At 35.3% G+C, this 21075-nt stretch overlaps 1 protein-coding gene across 2 annotated transcripts in view; it reads left to right on the top strand.

The window, feature by feature from the left end:
- LOC127837362 (putative serine protease F56F10.1) overlaps window positions 1-21075 on the top strand; it is a 197735-nt gene that overhangs the window by 7390 nt on the left and 169270 nt on the right. The window contains exons 5-11 of one of the 2 annotated variants that reach the window (XM_052364327.1): window positions 467-602; window positions 4246-4360; window positions 6584-6785; window positions 7507-7606; window positions 8053-8107; window positions 8627-8789; window positions 10359-11073. In XM_052364327.1, the coding sequence (XP_052220287.1) occupies window positions 467-602; window positions 4246-4360; window positions 6584-6785; window positions 7507-7606; window positions 8053-8107; window positions 8627-8789; window positions 10359-10465 (878 nt within the window). In that variant the 3' untranslated portion in view covers window positions 10466-11073. Of the gene's footprint in view, window positions 1-466; window positions 603-4245; window positions 4361-6583; window positions 6786-7506; window positions 7607-8052; window positions 8108-8626; window positions 8790-10358; window positions 11074-21075 lie in introns of those variants that run through there. The other variant, XM_052364328.1, reaches the window with a different exon arrangement.

Raw genomic sequence — 21075 nt, 5'->3', positions numbered from 1 at the left:
CAACTGACAGAGGCCGTCAAAACGTGCATACCATGCCTATACATCTCCATTTCTTTGCTTTTTTTAATTTATTGATCATGTCTTTCACATTTGAAACAATATATTCGTCAGCAGCATTGAATAAGTGTTTAGATGGCTTTACAATAGATTTTAAGAGTAATCTTTGTTTTCCTGGTGTACCGGGTATTCATTCTTTAATTGTTCGCTCAGTGCGCAATTTTTTCATCCGATTTTTGAATTCATATGGCGTGTTATCTGTTTGCTTAGGTTAATTTTCGGAGGACTTTCTTTCTCTGTATGTTGATGTGTACTGTCTGTTCTTTTCTTTCTTGGCGTTTTTCTTTTACAAACTGCAGAATGCTCAGGCTAATCTAGGAAGACACATCATGCGCATGCGTTAAGCCCAGTTTTCCCAGAACGTGGCTCTCATAATCAACACATAATGATGGTCAGTGTGTATCGGTAGAGTACTACGTAGCAGTGACGAATACTCTGGCCAGTGTGAACCCAGCGTGTCCCATCGCCATTAAGAATGCCACGTCTACGATGTACGAGTGGTGGGGGCAGCCGGACAAGAGGATCATCATGCAGAAAATATTCAGGTGTGTACTGTGTTGGGGGTCTACAATGTATCTGTGGAGGTGTCTACAATGTATGTGGATCTTGGTCTACAATGTACTTATGGTGGGGTCTACAATGTATGAGGGTCTGGGTCTACAATGTACGAGTGGTGGGGTCTACAATGTACGTGTCGTGGTGTCTACAATGTATGTGTGATGAGGTCTACAATATATGTGTTAGGGGTTCTACAACATATGTGTTGTGAAGTACGTGTGGTGGGGTCGACAATGTATGTGTGGTGGGGGTCGACAATTTATGTGTGGTGGGGTCTACAATCTATGTGTCGAGTGGTCTACAATGTATGTGGGTCTGGGTCTACAATGTACGTGTGGTGGGGTCTACAATGTATGTGGGTCTGGGTCTACAATGTACGAGTGATGGGATCTACAATGTAAGTGTGGTGGGGTCGACAGTGTATGTGTAGTGGGGGTCGAAAACGTATGTGTGATGAGTTCTACAATGTCTGTGTGTCTGGGTCTACAATGTACGTGTGGTAGGGTATACAATGTACGTGTGGTGGGGTCGACAATGTATGTGTGGTGGGGTTTCCAAAGTTTATGTGATAAGGTCTACAATGTATGTGTTGGGAGTTCTACAACATATGTGTTGTGAAGTACGTGTGGAGGGGTCGACAATTTATGTGTGGTGGGGTTCGACAATTTATGTGTGGTGGGGGTTGACAATGTATGTGTGGTGGGGGTCGACAATGTATGTGTGGTTGGGTCTACAATGTATGTGCGATGAGGTTTACACTGTATGTGGGTCTGGGTCTACAATGTACGTATGGTGGGGTCTACAATGAAAATATTCAGATGTGTTCTGTGGTGGGTTGTCTACAATGTATGTAGGTCTGGGTTCTACAATTTACGTGTGTTGGGGTCTACAATGCTGTGGGTCTGGGTCTACAATGAACGTGTGGTGGGGTTTTAAATGTACGTGTGTGTGGTGGGGTCGACAATGTATGTGTGGTGGGGGTCGCCAATGTAAGTGTGATGAGGTCTACAATGTTTGTGGGTGTGCGTCTACAATGTACGTGTGGTGGGTTCTACAATGTACGGGTGGTGGGATCGACAATGTTAAGCTATCCTATACTGTTATTATATACCTAAACACTTACAAAGAGGTATTTTAGGATGCCGAGGTTTAATGTCGCCGGATATACCGTCTGTCTGCATGAGCGAGAAAGCGCGTTGTCGCACATAAACAAATCTATGAAGACAACACACTTTAACAGCTTGTATGCGCGCATGCGTTTGAATTATAAAATAAAATATTGATGCATCTCGATTAAACTTTAAAATCTACTTCAGGCACAGAGACCGCTGCTTCCGATGCAGTCTTGCTTTCATTTTTTGACAAATTGAATTCGCTTTGAATCCTTAAATATCTCTTTGTAACTGTTTAGGTATATAAGAACATTATGGGATAGCTAAACATGACTAGTATTCAGCTATCGGATAGTCTTCTCCAGAAGTATGGGTCATAAAATATTTCAAGAACTGGATCAGAGATATAAAAAACATTACATTAAAAATATCCAATCATAACGAATATATATCCGCGCTATTTTAAAATGGTCCGAATTTAAATATCCGAAATCATGGCCTCTAAATAAAGAATTGGCGTTAAGTTAGTTATTCGGAAGCCTGTATTTCGGACAATCACGTTCGGATATGTTATATTTTATATGTAGTGAGGTTTTTTTTAAGCTTGATTATGTTATATGGACGTATTCTTTAACATTTCTTTTTATATTCTATTCGACGATACACGCTGAAAACAAGTATTATGAAGACGATAATAAGGAAATGGTACTGTCTTACTCAAACAAAAATTAAAATTAACCAAAGAATACTACATGTCAATGAAAATCGTGGTAAATGTAGGTTCGAAGTTTAAAAAAATATGTCTTACAATATATTTCTACCTAGTTGTGTTAAATAATAACACAGTTCCTTATTCAGTGTGAAAAAGAAATAAGGAATTGGTTCCTTATTCATTTTTCAAATCAAATAAGAAACTGGCATTTTCATACTAAACAAAATATTAAAATGCACCAAGAGACCAATAAATCGATGAAAATCATTGTAAATTTAGGTTGGGTATCAAAACAATTAATTGCAGTGCATCTCTACTAAGTTTCATTGAATGATAACCTAGTTCCTTATTCGGATTGAAAAAGGAATAAGGAACTGATTCCTTATTCCTTATTCAAATTGAATAAGGAACTGACATTTTCATACTAAACAAATATTAAAAAGAACCAAAGAGACCAAACAATCATTGAAAATCATTGTAAATGTAGGTTGGGTATCAAAACCATCAATTGCAGCACATCTCTACTAAGTTTTATTGAATACTAACCTAGTTCCATATTCGGATTGAACAAGGAATAAGGAACTGGTTCTTTATTCCTTATTCAAATCGAATAAGGAACTTGCATTTTCATACTAAACAAAATAATGAAATGAACTAAAGAGACAAATAAATCAATGAAAATCATTGTTAATATAGGTTAGGTATGAAAAACATTAAATGCAGTACATCTCTACTAAATTTCATTTAATGATAACCTAGTTCCTTATTCGGATTGAAAAAAGGAATAAGGAACTGGTTCCTTTTTCCTTATTCAGCCGCGAATAAGGAACTGAATTATAAATAAAAACAAACATGTTTAAATGTACAAGATTGCATTTTTATATCACATGCATGTAAAATAATAGTATGTGCTTTAGGTTTTGTTGATGTGAAGTTAGTATTCGAATTAGAAAATATCGGTTCTGTTTAAACAAGAAATCATATGCAAGCGCGAAGAAAAAACATGAATATGTAACGTAATACATCAAGTTAATGTATTCGAGTTATTTTGTTTTGATTTACTTCAGAAATGTTTGTATTATGTTTCTTTAGAACCCCGTTACACACTTGTTACGCGTGAATAAGGAATAAAGACAGTTCCTTATTCCTTATTCGAATAAGGAAATAGGAAAAAAGAACCAACTTACTCTCCATGTAGATTTGGCCGATGTTAACTTTTTCAAATGATCAGCGTGTATGCTGTCCTTGCCATTTATGTTATTTTTCCATTTAAAGATCAATGAAGATACTGAAAAAATGCAACAAACTAAGAAACTTTTAAAAGCCTCGGTTCATTTGATTATGGCATGTGACCCTTTTCAAAATACATAAAACACAACATAAACAACATTTAGTTGATTTAGATCAAACAAGCAAACAAATTACGAACGCATTTTTAGCCTTGTACATGGCTCGAACTTAGATAGTATGCCTGTCACAAGCCAAGATAACGTCGGGTGTGATGTTTGTTTTGCATTATGGCTTTTTGACAGAATATGCGTTCATCGACTAATCACAATGCCCTTTAAAGCAAATATAGATTAACTGATGTACATATAAATAACAAGTAGTGTTGTTAAATGACGACTGGTTAATGCTAAAATTGAACAGAACTTAAGTCAAGTGTTTTCTGGACAATTATTGCAAACCTTTGATGGTTTAAACCGGTATTAGTACGTCCACACCGCATAGGTCTTGTTGATGCAATAAATAAAACCAACAACAATGCACTACAGTGATCATTGCTCTATGCTAAATGTGCTTCAGACTGTGTGACAAGATCAACCACGATGCCCTACTGGACCTGACTGTGTTCTTTTACAACCTCGCTGAGAACTTCGCCCGTGTCGTACAGTTCAACGGCCTTGACCTTCAGTTTCTAGTAAGTTACTAATGTATTACAAGATTCAACGTTCACAACATACGTGCGTACCATACCATACATTGTTTCCGTTTTTTTCTCTCTAGTTTAAACAATTTACGTCGTTGCTGTCTTGATGGCGATGAATTACTTTTGCATAATTTTACATATTTTTTTATATCGCGGTGTGATTTCATTGATAGCAATTCGTAGGACATCATTCACATGAAATTTCAGCTAAAACCAAAGACTTATATAGAAAAAGAAGTCTGCCATAAAAGCTTTACAAAGAAACTACATTCTAAATCTCACGATTAATCGACTTTTGAAACGATTATACATCGAATGTATTCACCATATTGTGCTTTATATATATTCGAATAAACATTATTATTAACTTTAATAGTAGAAACTCTTCTAAAAAAATACCAAACATATTGTATTGAATATGCATCTTAAAATATATTCAAGGAAACAATAAATCCTTATTACGTAAAAATGCTGAAACGGGCGCCTTAGAGTGGCAAGGTCGAAACAAGTGTATAAGGAAGATGAATGAACAACACCGCGCACAAACCTCTTGCAGTGTTACCTTCCAATTCGCGTAAACTGTAGATACGAACTATGATATCTCTGCGAGGAAGTTGAGGTTATTAACACAAAAATGAACGCAGCCATTTAAATGAACTGGAACTAATAAATGGTAATTATTATACTCTGTTCGAAGCGGCATACATTTGATTGCATCTGTCCGTCGGTCGGTCGATCGGATCGGTCGGTGGTTGGTTGGTTGGTAGGTACGTTGCATTGTCGGACCGACGACCATTTCGTTTCTGCGCAATATGTAAAGAACGTTTCTATCTACGATCATTTAAATTGGTTTGAATATTACGAGGGTTGATAACAATATCACAGACGCATTTGTTTGCTGTTAATGAAATATTTGTAAGATTTCTCCAATAACAGAACTAATACAGATATATGAACTAATAAACGAGTTAAGCCTGCTGATTAACAGTTACATTTGCTTTGTGGTTTACAGCTACAAAACTGATGTTTTCACTTCTCTCGTGTTCGAGTTAATACTATTGAGCATGATGTATTTATTTAACTTTAAATTGAAAAATCTTTGAATTGGTGCATAAACTTCCTGACAATCGGTTTCAAAGTGATTTCTGTTTTTGGTAAATTGCAAACAAAATTTATATTTTGTAAATATTTGGTGAACCTTTCACAAAACGTTTAACAAGCTTTCTAGGAAAATATATGATTTGGAGTCATGTTCGTGTTTTTCCACTGATTACTTGAAACCACCGACTACCGCGCGATTCTCGTTGATATTAGCGCACTTAATCTTCGATAAATCATAATACTTGCATTATTTCCGTTATTTTCTGGGACAGCTAAAGAGGGAGTCTTTTTCGGCGTTCAGTGTCGCCCTCGTTTACCCGAAACATTGATTCATTGCATAAATTTAGTCAATATCTGTGAATAACGTCACCGGCTTCATGCTTAAATGGTTCAACTTATTTTGAATAACGTCATCGGCTTCATTCTTCAATTGGCTAAAGTTATTTTGTTTAATTAGTTAAAGTAAAACGGGTGAACCAGACGCCATTAATAATGATCGAATTTAAGAAATAAGTTGATGGTTTTTGCCGAATATACCAAGATAATGTTGCTATTGGGACCATAATTCATTAACGATCGCATATATAGTTATGTCTTATAGTATTTCAGTAGAATATATAATCCGCCCTATAAGTTTTTACTTGTAATCGTGATACTTTCTTTAATAACGGAATGTGGGAACTTCTGTGCGAGCTTGTTGATCACCCCTGGTACTTGAGATGAGATGAAGACGCATATTTGAGGTCAACAGGTCAAAGTTCAAGTCTCAGGGGCCTGTAGCATAACATTATGTAGAAACAGTGGTCAGTTTCGATACCCTCAATATCCAAAATTACAACCCTTAACGCAGCCTTTTTCATAAATATACATTAATTTAAGAAATTCGGCCACTTTATTTCCTTATTATTAGATACAGTATGGTGAATGCCAGGGATGAGGGATCGACCTGATTAAAAGTAACGCACGTTTGTTTGGAGGGAAAAGTGGGGAAGCATACATGTTTTTCAAACATCTTTTGCTGTATACTGAGGGGGCATCATCTGGTATTTAACATATACACACCGTTTGCTTTTGTATCGTCATTAATAAACAGCTTTGTATGTTTACATAAAGGGTTTAAAGAACAACAACCTCACCATCGAACAAGTGTGTGACGTCATGACGGACGAGTCACGTGGAGACAGCGTGCATAGATACGCGGCTGTCAATTCCATGGTTCTTGACAGCATCGGTCAAGAGTGCACCAACTTTCAGTACACCAAGCTGATAACGTCACTTAACCAGATTAATTGGGGCAGTGAATCAGCAAAAGGAGGTCAGAAAAAGCGCTTAACGTTATTCAAACCACATTTCCCAATTCAAACTTAATACCAATAATTGCCAATTAAACAACATGTTTGCGATAGATTTAGAAGGGCCATTGAGAAAACAGAACCACTTACTTTGCATGCTTTAAAATATAAAAGCAACACATGATACAAACATGCGATTAAATTGTGGCTGATGCTTTGCATTGTTATGTAGCAAACTTTACGCCTAATTTACATAACGGTCCCAAACATTTTGAATAACACAGTGGTTAGTGCATTTTCTTATTATACTAAATTTTTGGGTTTCGTTGCAGGCATATGTATACCCTTGCTTAACAAATGTGTAATGGGTATACTGGTTTAAGGGTATCCGTCTGGCTGTCCAATGTTTTTAGTCGGGTATGTCTTAAAGAAACTATCAAAGAACAGCAACTGAAAACTTTGTATTTAGAACGATCTCTTTGATGTAAAATGCACTGCACAAGAGCCATAATTCTTGCTTTGATATATTTAGAATTGTTGCCCTTGGCGCTCTCTGACACAGAGCAAGGCGGGGTATTTCAGGCATGACATTGTAAGATGAAGTTTTGTTTATTTTTAGCAAATTTTTGTTTATAATGATTTATCGACAGTGAGGTTTTAAGTAAAAACCAATAAATGGCATTTTCAAAGTAAACAAAGGAATTTACGAACACGTCCGTTTAAGTGTTCGTGTCTTGTATCAAGGTCGCCAACGCTTGTATCAGATATGCGGTGAATTTGGATGGGCCCGAACTTCGGAATCTTCGAAACAACCCTTTGGGAACTTCTGGACATTCCCATGGAAGTAAGAGCACTTAGTTACTTCTTTTCATGATTGTGATATTTTGTAAGTTTGAATACTGTATACATGATCAAACAAAATATATACGGAAAGACACATTATATGAATTCTAATCGCTAAACTTGACTGTTATAAAGATAATTTAAAATTTAATATTAAGTATTAAAAGAATTCAGAAACCAATAGTGTAAGTTTGTTCATGTTTTGCTAAGATTTACCATGAACACACGTACAACATGGTATGTCATTTCGTTATGAATCACGTAATAAACGTTCTTATTTTACATGATTGGCGTATTCTTAACCCATGCCGTTGATGATGTTTAATGACATTTGCATGTGCATGAACAACAGCACCAAACACTCTCACACACAATAAACATTTTACTGGTCAGAGTATTTTGTGTATTCGCCGTCCACTTAATTTCATACATTTACTTAATTCCCAGTTTCACGACTGACCAGTGCGCTGACGTCATCTGCCACACGTGGGGAGGTTCCCAGGTATGGTTCCGACAATCCTCATAAGTAATCTGACAGGGCCGAATCCACTTACAGCCCCACTCTCATAAAGCGTAAAACCTTAATTTTGATGAAATGACGTCCTTTCTTATGAACATCCAAAATACGAATTGAAAACTGTATAAAATAGACATCGGTCATGGTATAACGATTTGGTAAGTTTTAATAGTTTTGTTGAAGCTGATGCCGTTTTACAATACATTTAATTATTTTAGATGAACGGGATTTAACCTTTATATATGTACTATACGTACAAACGAGCCTTAGCATGATTGGTTGTATTTTGCAACATAATACATGCTTGAATATGCGAATGAACAGTGATTTGATATGTCAAAGCATATAAACACACTCATGCACCCATGTCATTAAAACGGTATACCCAGTCAAATTAAAGTAACTCAGTAACTCAATTAAGGGAATATGAATCACAAAGAAAATATAATCACAAGTTTGTGATAATATCACATTGTTTACACAAATACTTTCTATTTTCGTCAGGTGCAAGACAAGTGTGATCAGACTAACCGTTTTTACGGCGGTCTGGAGCTACCGATCTCCAACGTGGTGTTTGTGAATGGTGCCCTTGACCCCTGGCGTGTTGTCAGCTCTAATGGCACATTGCCAAACGCGTACGGCGACCATGAGAGTATTCTCATTGAAGGTGGATAGTTAATACGTAAAGATATGTAACTTCAGAGACATTACAAATAGCGAAACTTCCAGTAATACATGTATACGCTACTCGTTTTTAGGCCTTTTCCCTACACAATGCCAATTCTCTACACAAAACCAATTGTCTACACACCACCAAGTCTCTAAACAAGACCAATTATCTACACAAGACAAATTCTCTACAAAATCAAACACTTCCCTACACAATACTTATTCGCAACATAAGACCAATTTTCTACACAAGTCAGATTTCCAACAAAAAGCTTCTTTACACAAGGCCATTTCTCAACACACGACCAATGCTCTACACAAGACCAATGCTCAACATAAGACAAATTCTCTACACAAGATCGATTCTCTACACAAGATCGATTCTCTACACAAGGCCAATTATCTAAATGAGACCAATTCTCTACAGATGACCAATTCTCTACAGAAGACCTATTCTCTGGATATGAAAAATTCTCTACACAAGACCGATTCTCTACACAAGGCCAATTATCTAAATAAGACCAATTCTCTACAGATGACCAATTCTCTGCATAAGACAGATTCCCTACACAAGACCATTTCTCTGCACAAGACCAATTCTCTACACAAGACCAATTCTCTGTACAAACCTGAATCTCTACACACCGATTCCCTACACAATGCCAATACTCTACACAAGAGCAACACTCTACACAGAACCAATTCTCTAAACAAGACCAATTCTCTACACAAGACCAATGCTCTGAACAAGACCGATTCTCTTCACAAGGTCAATTTTCTACCATTACCAATTATTATGTGCACAAGACCATTCCCTACACACTTTCCAATTCTCTACACAATTGCAACTATCTACACAAGAGCAATATTATATACAATACAAATTCTCTACACAAGACAAGTGCTATTCTATCTTGCAAGACCTCTACACAAGACCGATTACCTACAAAAGACGGATTCCCAACATAAGGCCAACTCTCCGCACAAGACCAATGCTCTACACAATACCAATGCCCTACACTCAAAAACTCTCTACACTAAACTAATTCTCTACACAATACCAATACCCACCACCTGACTTATCTCTACAAATAAATAATTCCCAACACAATTCCATTTTCTACACAAGACCAATTCCCTACGCAAGTCCAATGCCCTACATTAGACCATACAATCAATACTTAACCCATGTATGCCTAGTGTCTAGAAAAAGGCCTTGGCAAACAGCGTAGACCCAATTAAGACGCCGAATGTATGCTGTTTGCTTAAAGGAATTTCTGTAAGAAATATTCTAAATATAGCAATTAATATACATGTACTAGACATCCCTAATTTTGGAAATAAATTGATTCAATTTAGAAGGATGGGTAAGTACACTAGGCATAAATGGGTTAAAAGAAGCAATACTCAGAACTGAGATCAAAGGCATTGAGCGCTCGATACATATGTTGATACTTCAATGCATATACCACAACACTCATCCTCACTCTTCATTCACATGCACTGTCTAATTAAACGCAATAAAACGCCTGCAACACATGCAATGACCATTAATCTTCTCTTTCAGGCACTGCCCATTGTGCCGATATGATGCCTCCCAAAATGACTGACCCACCGGGACTTGTGGACGCGCGGAAAAAGATATCTGAGCATATCGGACTGTGGATCAAATAAACAGTTAACTCTTTCAGTGCTGGAATCGAATTTTGAAGGCCTTTGCAAACAGTTTGGATCCAGATGAGACGCCACAAAACGTGGCGTCTCATCAGGATCCAAACTGTTTGCTATTCTGATAGTATTATTTGAAAACACTCTCGAAGAAAATGCTAATTTTAGAAATTCAGCAGACGACATTTTAGCAGACGACAAATTTCCCAGCATGCAAAGGGTTAAACAACCTGTTGTTTTAATGTCATTCAGATACATTTATATACAACTATAAAAACCTTGTGTTATATGTAGAGACTGTGTTGTTCATATCAACATTAGTGATCTTCTATATGCATTGAATCCATGTTAGGTACGTGTAAATATTGTTTTGCATCACACAACTTAAAGGGCATTGTACACAGATTTTCGGATTCAAGACAGATGTCATTAAATAAATTCACTAACAGAACCATTAACACGGTGATCCATACTGTTTTCTCAGCCATATTTGAACGTTTTTATCAGTCATAATCAGTCTATACAAAAAAAAAAAATGTTCCTTAATGTCTATATTATAATAACATGTTTAGTGAGTTTCATTTAACATAGTCGTATTTCACTCTTTGCCTGTACATACACATTTAATGCATTATGCATTTATATACTTTTAATAAATCATTTGTAAAATAACAACTTTCTTATTTTCGATACTAGTGTCATTAATTCCTTACGCAGTATAACAGAACACACCGCACTGTGGTTATATTATTTGAGAATGCGATGACCTTGTTTTTCAATCCCAGACAGGTTTCTTGAAAAAATTGAAAACACTAATTGTATATAACCCATATTCAATTACAAAATGTTTGTTAAAATAATTTGTATGTGCATTTTTCCGGTTTTTGACAGACGAAACATGTGTATACGGTGCGAAACTGATTTCGAGCTCAATTAAATTTGAGCCTCGTTCTGTGAAAACTGGGCTTAATGCATGCGCGTTAAGTGTCGCCTCAATTCTTTGAGTTGACCGTTTCATAATGGTGACCACCGTTTCAATCATTTATATGTCTAGTGTTGCGATGTCGTATGTTAAAAAAGTTTGTCCTCTGAGGATTTCTCCAAAGTTTCAGTATTCAAAAACTAAGTACATGTACATTGTGAGTATATAATTTATACATTTTAAACGTCAGATATCTAAATTCAATTTAAAAGTTAAATATCAATGCACATTTTATTATGACATTGAACGTTCTTTTCACTCTCGAATATATTTACCTGAACACGTTGCAAAAATTTAATTTGAACTACAGGGTTACCGCAATAGAATAATTTTAGCTCAGTGGCCTCGTTGTTCCTCCATACATATTTATATCAACGATCATTTGTACACACCTTTCGCATGTTGCGAATTGTGCCGAAGCAATCGCGTTAAGAGAAACAATTATTTTAACATAAAATCTGTGTGAACTAAAATGAGGAAATAAATTATCGTTGTTCTGTACGGCATTGGCAGAGGAGTCCGCATGTCCGATGTGCTCGAGATATCATTACCAAGAAATATTGCCGGAGCGATTGCTCCGCAATGATGTGGCATTGGAACAAACGCTAAAAGACATCACGGAAAATAATAAAAAGGTTGTGGACGCATTGAGGAAGCTTCAATATGAAAACTATAAAGTCAACAATGCTATTGATTCAATTGAACGTAAGCATATTTACATGGAAGCAACTTTCGACGATGCCATTAAAACAGCGCTGACCAACGTGTTTGAATCTCAGTTCCACAGCATGTCTGACGCGGGATGCACGCTCAAAGAATTGGATGGAAGAGTGGACGTAATGAAGGTAACGTGAACTTGAATGGCAGACTTTTCATATTTCAAAACGTCAAAGTTGAAATTTATCTAATGACTCTAATTTGTTAACCATGTTTTATAACTTTAAGAAACGTTCTCAAATGTTTGCTGCTAAATTATTTATATTTGTATTTTTGTTGTATTATATTAGAATCATGGCTATACTAACAATTACATTCACAATGTGTTAAGCAATATATCGCAACGAATGCAATTTTGTAACAGAAACAAACGACCTATTTGCCATCAATAATATCCATTACAAAATTGTATTATAATAATTTAAAAAATGTTCGTCTATAATGTAAAATCTAAACTCATTTTATAGCGGATGGTACAAATTACCATTACTTGGTATTGTAACGCTGTGCATTATGGTTTTATATAAACATAAAATGCAATATGTAATGTAAAGATCTCACAGGATTCACTGGTCATAACCTGCAATTCAAAAACAGGTAAATAGAGCTTATTAATAAGCACCTGGCTGTTAGACAAATTAAAACGTATTATAGTAGATCTTAAATAATCAAAGCTCATAATTATAAACTGATATTAATATAAAACGATTCAGCCATAAAAACGTGTAAGCCTTGTTATTTCAGGAGAGGTGCAAAGCCACGACATACAGTTTCATTTCCAGCTCGCATCCTCTATAACTCTCAACAAAAGTGAAGATGTATTGTTAACAAGTGTGGAAGTCAACAAAGGTCAAAGCTTTGACGATGTAACAGGAAAGTTCACCAAACCTGTTGCCGGTCTATACAGCTTTGCCGTACACTATTTCAATAAGGTTTAGGGTTTTGATTTTTATGGTGATTGTTCACAACGGCACGTCGCTACTGTAAGCTGCTCACCTCGAGTCTGATGGATGGTACATGTGCACATCACTGTATGCCAATGTCGTGATGTGCATGGGTGACGAAGTCTGGCAGCGAACCACCCCTCACTTTTATCAGTCGGACAGTAACCACCCTATTACATTTTCTGGAATACTGATTCGTCATTGATATTCGGACGTCATGTATGTACAATGTACATGTATGATGGAGTTTGTTTTTTCAAATCGATTAATTAGTTTAATTGTATCTAACATTATGTGTTCACACAGTAGCATTGGGTTTAGTATGCTAGTATATTAAAGAAACATAATTTGCATTTATTGAAATATGTGTTTGTATATATCAAGATTTATTTTCAAGTGAATGTTTGCAAAGGAAATATACTTTTGTTTAAGTATAACATAATAACACAAAAATTCATTTCTAGACGTACAAATATTTGTTAATATAAGTGCAACTATTCTTTTACATGTATGTAAACACACTAAAGATCGCGTTCCAAAGATCTCTATGAACCAATATAAGTGTGTATTGTTTTTATTTTTAAACAACAATATGTCTAAGACCATGAATATCTTACCTTCTTTTTTTCTTGCATCGATTCGTATTATTATACATATTAAAGATATCTACGAGTAATTTCAATAAGTGTATATGGGTTAAATCTTTAAAAAGTAGAATAAATGTGAGAACCTGTAAGTTCGTATAGAGTACATCTCATCGATTTACGGAACGTAATGACTTCATTCAAAACAGGTTAATACATAGAATCAGAGCGTTATGCTATTATTCCATACAATTGGTGAACATAATTGAAAGATCTTCTACCCTCAAGTCAAGTGTTGAACCACCAAAGCAAATATGCCCTCCTCCATACAATTTTACATGGTCTACAACAGTGGAAGTAATAATATAATGAACAGTCTTGGACACACATTTTCACATTTAATATATAATTGGTTAACAATTAAATGTCACAACGTCCTTACTACATACAATAATTATACAAATACAACACAACAACCAAACATAGTTCAAGCATCAATCTAAAAAAGGGATTATTTTTAAAGAATTGACAAGTTCGTCATATATAGTTTTATGCTACCATTATCTCATAAGATCTCTGAGACATCACAAAACTTTTGCTAGAAAAAGGAGTCTAGTTCCTAATAATTTTGCAATTTCAAATAAATAACCTTTGTAAATTTTAACATTCATCAGTTGTTAAACAAAAGTACTATGTAGTATAAAATTGTGTTAGCAATAAAAAGATTACGTTATTAAGTATAGGTACAAGTTATGCGTTATAATTGGACAATAACTGCTAATATTTGTATTGCCACACAATTTAAATAGCACAAGTAAGTGACCAAATAGACGATGTTCATTTTGACTTACAAATTAAATGCCATATTATATGTTATATTTTCCTCAGTACATTTATTATTCTGTACTACGTATTATATAACAAATGCTATATTATCGGATTGTAAAACATTTCACTTGTTCAGATGTCTCTGTATTTTTATAGAGAATATATTGTACTTCATAACAGTGTGTAACAATATGCATGTTTTATTATGACCTTGATTTTGATATATGTAGAACATCTTTTGTATACTTTTGTGTACTCATGGGCATTTCTGACCCGATGTATTTGGAAATAAATCCTAAATCCTTCATTTTGACTTACAAATTAAATGCCATATTAGCTTCTTACTGAACTGAAAGATTGGTCATTGGTATGAAGTTTTTCGTGTGGCTTTTTTGGTCATCTAGAAAAGGTGTATTTGTATTGTTGGATCACACGTCCTGTTATGAAACAAATATACAGTTTGTTAGAATAACCTAGTATGCAATGTAACTAATAATTTGGATATGTTTATCCCTCCTGCTGATGTCGCTTTGTTATTTAAAATATGTCTTCTGAATGGAGCGATGTGCACAAAGTCTTTACACAAATTTCATCCAATGGAACGAGAAGTGTTTTATATCGGTAATGTCTTGCTGCGTGTGCGTTATAAATTTGATCGGACTCATGATACTAATTAAGCGCTGTAGCAGAATTGAATAACTTATTGTAAGTTGTCTGGTATTTATCAAGTAACTTAACTAAATTCCTCTTTTCTTGGCATTATATAAATAGGTATGTCGACAGTTATTTTGCATGTAATTATTTACATAATTTATGTATTATATATGATTCTCTTTTATTCAGCGCACATAATGTACAACAAAATAACAAGAAGGTATTTTCAAAAAAATATGAGCCCTGTCATAGGAGCACCTCACATTATCATGTTTAGATATGGGTAACCATAATTTGTGGGCGCATGCATGGTAGGAAAAGAAGTAAAAGCTTGTTCAGTTAAATTTGCAAAAGAACACGTGTTGATAAACGATAAAGATCGTTATAAGTGCTTTTATCGTTGTCGCAATGCCCTGGCTTAGTCTCAAATGAAGCTGTACTTATCGATGTACACGAAATGGTCTCTAATTTGCATTTAAACATAAAAACGAGACGCCTTGGTATATTGTTAAAAAATGTATCCAAAAGTTATGGCAATTAATTTTAAAATCTATATACTGCAGTTTAAACAAACAAGCGCATTACTTTTTTTAAATTGTCATTAAGTAGAAAGAGAGGCTCCTCTTTCCAATAGAAGGATACTTCGACATAAGTATAATGGAGAATATATCATATGTGCATATGACGGAACCCATAAGACTGGCCATATTTAACTTACTCTTCGATTGATTGTACATAATCTAGACAAGAGGTTTTGATAAATCAGCCACTTTAAACACATTATTGACTTTGTTCGTTATCTTGATTGACATCAGGAAAAATGTAATCAATATCAAGGTAATTTTCGTGTTAATCAAGGAAGAAAATATCGCAAACCACGTATTTAATTTAAAGTAGACTGTTATGGAAGTAATTGAGCATAATCTAAACTATGTTTACATTTAGATTTCTTAAACAGAATATTTCATTAATATATAGTTCCTTTTATATTGAGCTTATTTACTTTACATACGTCATTTCCATGACTCTTAAATCCCACTACATCACAATTATACTCCTGTACATATTATATCGATAAAAAATTATATATTAAGTCACACGCGGAAAAAATTAGATCGTTTGTTATTGTAACATCACATCATCGTAAATCCTATAAAATCTAACAAAATTATCCACGGTGCCTATACCATGTGACATTTTAAGATCTGTGTTGGAAGAATAAAGCGCGACCCAGTTAACATTTTGAATGATGTCTTTTTAAATAGTTCACCAATGTTAATGGGATAAAGTGGAGAGCCCGCTCATTCGTGAAAGTTTTCTATAGGTATCATGCTCTTTTTAAACAAATAAGTATTTGTTTTCGGTGAAGTGCAACCGCGCGTTGGAAATATGAAGTCCCCACACTGATCCGACATTTTTCTAACCGTTCAAAGTCTAGCACTTAAACATCTCGGCCTTACTTGCTAACACAGATTTTCTACTTTATACAAGCAATCCTCGTAGTATCACACAGTATAACAAAATAAACAGAACTCTCCAAATTATTCAATCGTTTTGAGTTTGTAACGCTTCATAATGTTCTGGGTTTTTTAATCGGCAAAAAGTGCATATCATGGATATTTAAGAGCATGGTAAATGTTCAGTATTGCTGTTTCCTCGCATAAATCATAGCTACAACCAAATGTGCGAATCTGAACCTTTTTTCAATGTTGGTCAATTTACCATAACGTGAAAAGGCCCCTTTAAGGTATATCCGATTTTCTCAAACCTTTTTCTTTTCACTTAGTTATACCAATATAATAAGCACTGCATTCGATGGGAAAAACTACATGTTTTTTAGTTGAGGTTATCATAACGATACATGTAAAAGGATTGTCGCTCTTTGAAGCGTTGTGTACATCAAACCAATGATTGATTTGCAATTTGACAGGATTTCACAGACATCTTAAACACAATCAAAGAGTGATAAAAAATTTGCGTGCAACATTTTCATTACAGTTTGCTTTCAAGTTTGGCTTTTTTCATTTACTTAATGATTTCTTGTGGAAACGATAATAGTTTCCTTAAACATTGCAACGCGTTGAACATACAAGTCCATAACCTATCAAACATATATTCGCACTAAACCATATGTTTATCAGACATGAGTACCGTTATTTAAAAATGTTTACTTAAAATGTAAACCCCATAAGAAACATACATTTGAAGATTTTAATCATCCTCATTGTTTTTCAGAGCGTAAATAGGTAATAAAATTCAGCAGATTTTCGTTTTAGGGGAGAGTTGTACTAGGAATATTCTCTTCAGAACTGTTCATATGCATCTTTGTATTAGTTAATTAAATATATTTTTACTACTGTAAGCTACAACATCGAAATCATTTTGTCCCGCAAGCCTGTCTGTCCGTCCGTCCGTCTTTCAGATCGCCCGCAATACCGCCATCCCGTCTGTCCGTCCGTCTGTCAAAAATTATTATAAATAGTTTTTATATTACTACTATTTATTTTGTATAATTCTACAATGTTTAGAGTTAATGTGGGAATATTTAACATGATTATAACCAGATTTCGTATTTTCTAAATTCAAATAGTTAACCTGAATAAAAATCAATCAATCAATCAATCAATTAAGCGCTGCGTAAAAACGTTTTATGTACCAAAACTATGTCTTACAGTGCCGGAATTGGATCCGATTATAAACGTGTACAGAATAAACGTATCTATGTTTTTCAGAACATTTAACAAATCCTGTCTCGCTAAAGACTACTCATACCTTATCTATAAATTATATTGTCTACTTTTCAGAGATTTGTCGAAAGCTTCTTAAAAAATAACAAGTGGAAGAGATGCATATGGACATTTGAATTTCTGTCATATTTTACACCAAATCAAAATAAATGTTAATGTATTAAGCAAACAATTTTAAGTAAATGTCAATATGTGTTTGTTTGTTTTCTAGTATCGTTTTCTTTATATCGTTGTTAATCTGTATATTATCGTTGACCGATTGACAAAATCATTTCATCGGTTGTTTCCCCAGCGGATGCACTTGACAGTACGCCATCACCTTTGTGATACTAGCCTATTTGACTAAGAGCCCACACGCGCCACCGTGTTTGATGAATAGTCCTTTATTCCACATAATTTAAGTTAATTGTGTACTTGTCTTCATAAACTGGAGCAACAGTTCGAGAACATGTGCTTTTTCCAATAATGAAAATGAAATGAAACTGAATGTATAAAATGTTTACTCAGTATATAATGTATATATCTTAGTTTACAAGAGTTTGCGTCAGTTTTTCAATCTGTATTATGAACAAAATGATGTTTTCGACTCCGATACTTATCTTTGAAATATTTTTAAATAAAGAAATCACATTGATAGAGTTGACGTAGATGGACGAGTTCCACTCCAGGAATTATTCCTGAATGATGCACAGGGTTGCCATTTGATCCGTGCTCGATCTCTCCTTTCGGTCGCCGATATGTTGGTCATGAAAAGGCGGATCTACAGCGTCTTTCGTTTGGTTCCGCAGGATCAATTCAGTTGGTATTTGTTCGTCACACATCTTGCAGAAGAGCGGATAGAGCAGTTCCACACTAGTCTAGATTTCAGTATTTAGCGCTTCATCTTTTGGCTTTCATGTCTCACAGACTGGTCGTTCTTAATTTGCTTGATGGCGTGGCATATCTTTTATTTTGTGGGTAACTTTATTGGTAAATAGTTTTTTAGTAGCTTGTGGAAGTGCTTGATCCACCTCTGTTTCTGTTCTTCTTCATCTGTTATCACTCCTCCTTTTTGTCGTTTACTGGCCTCTATGGCTTGGCAAATCTTTCTGCAATTTTCTTGTTGATGTTGTACATGGCCTTGATTCTGTTTTGGTGGGTTGCCTTTCCTGCTTCTGTTTCCAGGGTCGTTATGAAGTTCTTGTCTATAAATATACTTCGCTTGACCCTTCTATTTTCTTTCGTGTACTCATTCGCTTTTGTTGCTGTTGTTTTGCTGTTGTTTACACTAGTTTTCTTTTCTCTTCTTTCGTCTACGTTCTGTTGCGTCTCTGCTAATATACAAAAATTTTCTGTGTGTGCGACTTTGGGTCCAGTACTTCTTGGGATGCTGAGGTCACTGCTTCTTTCACTTTCTGCAACTGTTGATACGTCGACTCTTTTTAAGCAGCTCCTCTTTTACTTGGAACTTGTATGAGAGATTTGCCTTGAAGTATGCTTGCTTCGTGGAGTCTTCTAGCGTAGATGTGTTGTAACGCTGTCATTTAGCTGTATCAAATCTGCCCAATTCATTTCGGGTTTATTTCCAATCGCCCGACGATGAGATGATGGCCCGAAGCAAAGTCTGCTCCTAGCTTGACGCGCACATTCTGAATAGAGCGACGAAACTTGCTCACGTTGCACAACATGTCGTGTTTGCATCCTTTGAAAGTTTGAGTGATACTCAACTAAGTTGTCTCGTGTGTCCTTCTGTGGAGGAAAACGCTATCTCCGATGATCAGGTAATTATTGGCTTTAAAATCGGCGAATCCCTCAGTGCCGACGTTCATTTTTCCTCTCCCTTGCTGCTTCCATGCGTTCCTCATATCCTCGGTTAACTCTTCCAATCTTGACGTTGAAGTCACCCATTAGAACGATGATGTTTCCCTTTGGTATTTTAAATTTCATGGTTGACAGTCAGTTGTTAAATTGTATTTATCCTTTCCATCACTGTCGTTCGTCAGAATGTAGAAGTGGATTATGTCCATGTTGATCCTCATCTTCTTTGTATGGAATGAAGCTGCCATGATACATGGCCCATGCGCCTTCCATTTGATGAGCGGTCTCTGATACGAATTGAAAAGCATCAGGGCTACTTCTTGGTTGTGTTCTGCACCCATATTGAAGACAGGTACATATCCGTTTTGCAGAGTAACAGCTTTAACACCGATTCTTTGTGCGCTAAGCATAAGCTATATGTAATGGTGGGACACATGTATCAATATGAACAAAGGTCATTGCATGTTAACTGCCACGATAATGAGTGTGTTTTATTGTTTGACAATCTTTTTGCTATTTTTCCGTATGATCATATCTGCACATTGTGTTTTCCATTTTCAAAATGAGTGTACAGATTGTGTGTTTATTAGATTATGAGCATAATCATAAAATACACATGCAAGCTACGTTTGGACACTTTTACACACGGTGTCACTACTTCTTTCTGAGATGCATTTCGGTGATCTGCAATGTGTTCAATATTGTTATAGGTTCTGAAACATAGTTCATAAAAATTATTCTGCTAAAATATAATTTACTCATTTTAAACCTATTATATGAGCTTAGTTGCATCGAAAGCCTGCAAACTTTTCTCGAGTAGTACTACGTATACTTGGTATAGCACTAATGTGTGTATTAGGGGAAGATCAACAGAAAGCTACCGTAATATGGATCGAAGGCGTGACCCCCCTAAATAAGGGGAAGACCATATTCACTGCGCCACGGCAACTCTTTTGAATTTTCAATGTATATATCGTAGGCCTGCAATCAAGGGCATTGGGTGATTTCTATATTAAAGATAAATCAAGAAATTTATGGCCCCAAAGTAGAAAAGCTGCTAAAATATATAATTGAAATTCGCAGAGTATGCTATGCTATAAAAAAAATCCACGTATTTATAATTATAATCAATTAATCCATGATAATTCATTGACAATATGCATAGAAGCACGCTATAATAACAATATTTTTGAAGTTTATTTTAATTGCTATTATATTTATCAGAAAATGAACCAAAAGTATTGTTAACAGATAAAAAATGAAGACCCTAACGAAAATTTAGGCCCTGTGGCAACTAGTCGCGGCTAAGTTGCTGCAATGTTGCGGCTAAGTTGCCGCTACTAGTTGCCGCTACGTAGCTGCA

This window comes from Dreissena polymorpha, chromosome 7, assembly GCF_020536995.1.
Source record: "Dreissena polymorpha isolate Duluth1 chromosome 7, UMN_Dpol_1.0, whole genome shotgun sequence".
In the NCBI taxonomy this organism is placed as follows: Eukaryota; Metazoa; Mollusca; class Bivalvia; order Myida; family Dreissenidae; genus Dreissena; species Dreissena polymorpha.
This window is presented reverse-complemented; position numbering and strand designations above follow the sequence as displayed.